General features: G+C 51.0%; 1 protein-coding gene across 1 annotated transcript; it reads left to right on the top strand.

Moving 5' to 3' along the window:
- The first annotated feature begins 211 nt into the window (after nucleotides 1-211).
- On the top strand, nucleotides 212-4698 carry LOC119800825 (glutathione S-transferase Mu 2). The gene is made up of 8 exons (XM_038311120.2): nucleotides 212-357; nucleotides 617-692; nucleotides 1112-1176; nucleotides 1457-1538; nucleotides 1635-1735; nucleotides 2599-2694; nucleotides 2778-2888; nucleotides 4267-4698. The coding sequence occupies exons 1-8, from the start codon at nucleotides 322-324 to the stop codon at nucleotides 4351-4353; spliced, it is 654 nt and encodes a 217-aa protein (XP_038167048.1). The 5' UTR covers nucleotides 212-321; the 3' UTR covers nucleotides 4354-4698.
- The last annotated feature ends 288 nt before the right edge of the window (nucleotides 4699-4986 follow it).

Genomic DNA, 4986 nt, shown 5'->3' with positions numbered 1-4986 from the left:
GTGTCTCCTTGGACACAGCACACCAGGATGAGAGCAGAGAGCTGCAGACCCAAGTGCTAGCCTAGGCCTGCCTTTTGCTGAGACTTGTTTCCTGAGTCAGTCTGAGATGAGGCTAGATTCATTTTGCCTTGCCCCTAGATCCCTGACTCCTTCCTCCAGCACTCCCTGCCCTGGAATGTCTGTAATTTGAGACTCTGTAAGCCCATAGTCCAATAGGAAAGCAGAACGGAGTCCCACCTCCTCCAGGCCTAGCCTAGGACGGTTCAGAAAACTCATACTAGCAAGATCCAGGTTGGCTTGCTCTGGATACCACCCAGCACCATGCCTGCAACACTGGGTTACTGGGACATCCGTGGGGTGAGTGCAAGAGCAACTGCTGGGTGGGACAGAGACATGGGGTGGGAAGCAGCTAGGGCCGACTTCCCGGAGACAGATGGGGCTCAGAACGTGCTAGAAAGCTTTGCATATCAGGGGAAACACAGGAGAGGTTGTGCTTATGAGGCCTGTGAGTGAGCTTGTGGGGAGACTGCAGATATGGGAGAGGCTCTCCACCAGGTGGCTAAGGAAGACTGTCGGAGTTCCCCTGTCTGTGACCTGTCATATGTCATCTTTCCAGCTGGCTCATGCCGTCCGCCTGCTCTTGGAGTACACAGACACAAGCTATGAGGAGAAGAGATACACCATGGGGGACGGTGATTACACGCTGGTGCTCAGATTGGGGGCTCCCCTGCTCATTGGTGTCCAGCAACACTTGTCTGATTCTCTGTGGCTCAGCTCTACAGGGTTTCTCAAGCTGGATTTAAGGCCTGCCTCTTCTAGAAACTTCCTTGAATTTGGTGTTTCAGTGGAGGGCTGGGTTACCTTCTACAACAATCGGATGATGTTCTCCTCTAGGGCTTGTTTAAACATCTTGTAAATCGCAGTGATGTAGTGTCCACAGTCCTTACAAGCGTCCTATACCCTTGGGGTGTGCAAAACTGGGTCAGGCTGCAGATCTCCTTCTTGTGGTGGCTGTGGGGGGGGGGTGTCTCATGCCTGACTCCTTGGAAGGGTCCCTGGAGAAGGACTCTGGGTCACTGGGGTGCTTTCTTTTCATATCTTGTCACCACAGCTCCCGACTTTGACCGAAGCCAGTGGCTGAATGAGAAATTCAAGCTGGGCCTGGACTTTCCCAATGTAGGTGCAGGGAAGGGAGGTTTGGGGAAGGCATGGCGTCCTCACCTCATCTCCTTGTCTGGCTGAGGGGTTTTGGGGTGAGAGCTTCTGATCTCCTGCTCCCATCCCCGGTGGCTGCGCAGTGTGTCTGTGATGGGCTGTGAACCAGCTCTTCCGTTCAGTGTGCACTGTGTTCATTGGTGGCTTCCTGTGCCAGGCACCCTGAGTGCCAGGCCCCTTTTTCAGGGAAGTGATGCTGAGACCCCGTATCCCATCTGACTGTCCCTGCTTGTCTTTACAGCTGCCCTACTTAATTGACGGGTCCCACAAGATCACCCAGAGCAACGCCATCCTGCGCTACATTGCCCGCAAGCACAACCTGTGTGAGTGGGGCTGGCTGAAGGGAGGGGACAGAAGCCATCCTCTTGGCTTGCCTGGGGTGGGATGCTGATGGTGATTCTGTGCTGCCTGTGCTGCAGGTGGGGAGACAGAAGAGGAAAGGATTCGGATAGACATTTTGGAGAACCAGGCTATGGATACCCGCATACAGTTTGCCATGGTTTGCTACAGCCCTGACTTTGTGAGTCCCACCCACCGCCTCTGAGACCAAACTGGCCCTGTACTTTTGCCCCGGAATCCCCTTTGGTCCAGTTCGTCCCCAGAGCCTCTCAGTGTGACTCACTGTCTGGTGTTTGAAATTGCTGACAGAGGAACCCCACCACTGCCAAGTGAAAACGCCCAGTCACCGCTCCTAAGTCTTAAGATCCAGTCCAGACTCTCCACAGTAGGGCTCCAGCCCCTGACAGTACAGACTGCTCCAGTTCCAGCTGCTGGTTCTGTCATGAGCCTTGTCCTGCAGTTGCCTTAAAGCGTTACCACTTCTGCAGCACAGACCCTCACACTATGAGACTAGGAAACGGGGAGGCTGGGAGGGACATTCTTCCCAAATGGCCTCCCTGAGCTGTGTACTTGATACCCACAGAGATAAACAGATTTTCCCAATAGACAACTCAGTAGGCCAAAGGCCTTCGATTCTCTTCCTATTTCCTTTTGTCCTCTCAAATACTTCTCATCTCTTTGGAAACTGTACTAAAGCATCCCCTCACCCACACCCCAGCAGGTGTGACTTTTTGCTTCTGCCTCCTGTGATTTTAGAACCAGGCGCTCACAGCCGTCTTGGGTCTGATGCGCAGTGGTTCCGACAAGGGTGGTAGAGATGAGGGTAGGGGGTGGAGTGGGGGCAGAGTTGTGTCCTATTTGGCTGTTACCTAGCAGCAGCAACCTAGTCATCAGGATGCTGTAAGTAAATGCCTGGACATCAAGCCAGACTGAATCTCATGAACGTCACTGCTCCTTTGCCTGCTGGGGACTGCATAGCCCTGTGAGGCCAGTCCCTGCTAGGGAGCTTGTGTCTGGGGTGGTGACAGTTGTTTTCTGTTTCAGGAGAAACAGAAGCCAGAGTACTTAGCAGGTCTCCCTGAGAAGATGAAGCTCTATTCGGAGTTCCTGGGCAAGCGACTTTGGTTTGCAGGGGACAAGGTAAAGGGAAGAAGTTGGGAAAGAGGAGTTACTGTTCTTCCCAGGCATCAAATTCCAGCACACTTACCCTTGGCTTCCTGCAGATTACCTATGCGGATTTCCTTGTTTATGATATCCTGGACCAGCACCGTATATTTGAGCCCAAGTGCCTGGATGCCTTCCCCAACCTGAAGGACTTCATGGCCCGCTTTGAGGTGATTCTCTGATCTTGCTTCCCATTGGATGTCCTATTTCCCTTCCCCTTTCCTGGATGCCTTTTGTCTTAGGGTTTCTATTGCTGTGAAGAAACACCGTGACCATGGCAACTCTAATAAGGAAATCATTTAATTTGGTGGTGGCTCATACTTTTAGAGGTTTTGTTTATTATCATCATTGTAGGGAGCATAGTGGCTGGGAATATGGTGGCATTTAGGCAGACATAGTGTTGGAGAAGTCGCTGAGAATTCTACATCTTGATCTGACACACTGCCTCCAACAACACCACCACATCTACTTCAAAATGCCACACCTCCTAATAGTGCCACTCCCTTTTGGGACTTTTTTTTTTTGTTTTTTTTTGTTTTTGTTTTTTGAGACAGGGTTTCTCTGCAACTTTTTTAGAGCCTGTCCTGGAACTAGCTCTTGTAGACCAGGCTGGCCTCGAACTCACAGAGATCTGCCTGCCTCTGCCTCCCGAGTGCTGGGATTAAAGGCGTGCGCCACTACCGCCCGGCTTGGGACCTTTTTTTTTTTTTTTTCAAATCACTATACGCCAGTCCCTGGCCCCCAAAGGCTCGTAGCCATATCATAATGCAAAAATGCATTCAGTCCAACTTGAAAGCCCCCATAGACTATCACAGTCTCAAACTTATTTAAAAGTCTAAAGTTCATGGGGCTGGAGAGATGGCTCAGAGGTTAAGAGCACTGGCTGCTCTTCCAGAGGTCCTGAGTTCAATTCCCAGCAACCCCATGGTGGCTCACAACCATCTGTACTGAGATCTGACGCCCTCCTCTGGCGTGCGGGCATACATCAAGACAGAATGTTGTATACATAATAAATAAATAAATCTTTAAAAAAAAGTCTAAAGTTCGATGTCTCTTCTGAGATTCAAACAATCTCTTAACTGCAACCCCCCGTAAAATCAAAACCAGAAAGCAAATCACATACTTCCAGTGTGTAATAAAGCAAGAGTGTTTGTGTAATCAGAGAGTGACAAGGGATTTCCTGCTTGGGGAGTGAGCCACGAGAGCTGGAATGGAAGATGCAGAGGTCCTCCCGTTCAGACAAGGTTATAGACCACTGTCTTTCCAGCCGTGTGAGCTGGAGGGAAGCACTTAGCCTCTGTGTGTGTCTCTCCTGTTGAAGGCAGAGCAGACGCTGTCCTGCAGGATTTTGTGGAGCTCCCTCTCTATCTGCCCCACAACTGCAGCTGACAGCGGTGTCTGGTTTCTCCTTCCCTGCTGGAAGTCGAAGCTTTCCCTTACCAGAGTTGGGCACCTGAGCAGCTCGTGCTGTCTTTGGTTTCTTAGAGGAAATCCTGTATACCCAGTGGGGCCACAGATCCTGATTTTCTGCCTTCTCCTCCCCTACAGGGTCTGAAGAAGATATCTGACTACATGAAGAGCAGTCGCTTTCTCTCCAAACCAATCTTTGCAAAGATGGCCTTTTGGAACTCATAGGACAACAAAGCCCAGAACTGCAGGAACTGGGGGACCTGAAGGCTCTGGCTCTGTGTCCCCACCAAGTGTTGTTTTCTTCTTCTTCTGATTCCTCCATTTCCTCTTACAAGCCCTTCCTTCAGTCAAGCCTCTGGATCCTTGGACTCCCCATTTCTTCATTGGTCTCCTGCTCCTATTCCTTTATCCTGCACTGCATCCAGCCCTTCCTCCTTGCTGCTTGGAGGAATGTACCAGACCCCAGAATCCCCAGTAAGGCCTGAGAGATCAGACCTGCCTGTGTGCTGGCCCTGCTCCTCAGAGTGAGCTACTGAGCCCTGTCTCATCTCCAGTAAAGTCTGAATGGCATTTGTTCTGTGTCTTGTTTTGCTGGCTGTGACTCTCAGAGTCAACCGTGTTGGCATTTTGGGTGGTCTCTGCTTTGTCGCCTGTAGGAGGAGCTGGAGAAAGAAATATAGGGACTCTGGGATATTTAAAGTCCTTGAAGTTCCATGCCCCTGTGTTCCTCAATCTGGTACTCCCGTGGAAGAAACCTTCATTTCCCGCTTACTCCTCGGAGTACAGTGCCTCAGTCCTCCATGCGTAGCTTGTGTCTGCTTCAGAGAGACTCTGCTGATGGGAAGGGCTGAGCAGGCA

This window comes from Arvicola amphibius, chromosome 14 (assembly GCF_903992535.2).
Source record: "Arvicola amphibius chromosome 14, mArvAmp1.2, whole genome shotgun sequence".
Taxonomy (NCBI): Eukaryota; Metazoa; Chordata; class Mammalia; order Rodentia; family Cricetidae; genus Arvicola; species Arvicola amphibius.
Note: the sequence above shows the minus strand (reverse complement) of the source record. Positions and strands in the feature narration are given on the sequence as shown.

Bases quoted from the DNA above. Each gene is read 5' to 3' on its own strand.
- LOC119800825 (XM_038311120.2), top strand. From the start codon at position 322: ATGCCTGCAACACTGGGTTACTGGGACATCCGTGGG. The intron at 358-616 runs GTGAGTGCAAGA...TCATCTTTCCAG, and splicing joins GTTACTGGGACATCCGTGGG to CTGGCTCATGCCGTCCGCCT. The intron at 693-1,111 runs GTGATTACACGC...TTGTCACCACAG, and splicing joins GAGATACACCATGGGGGACG to CTCCCGACTTTGACCGAAGC.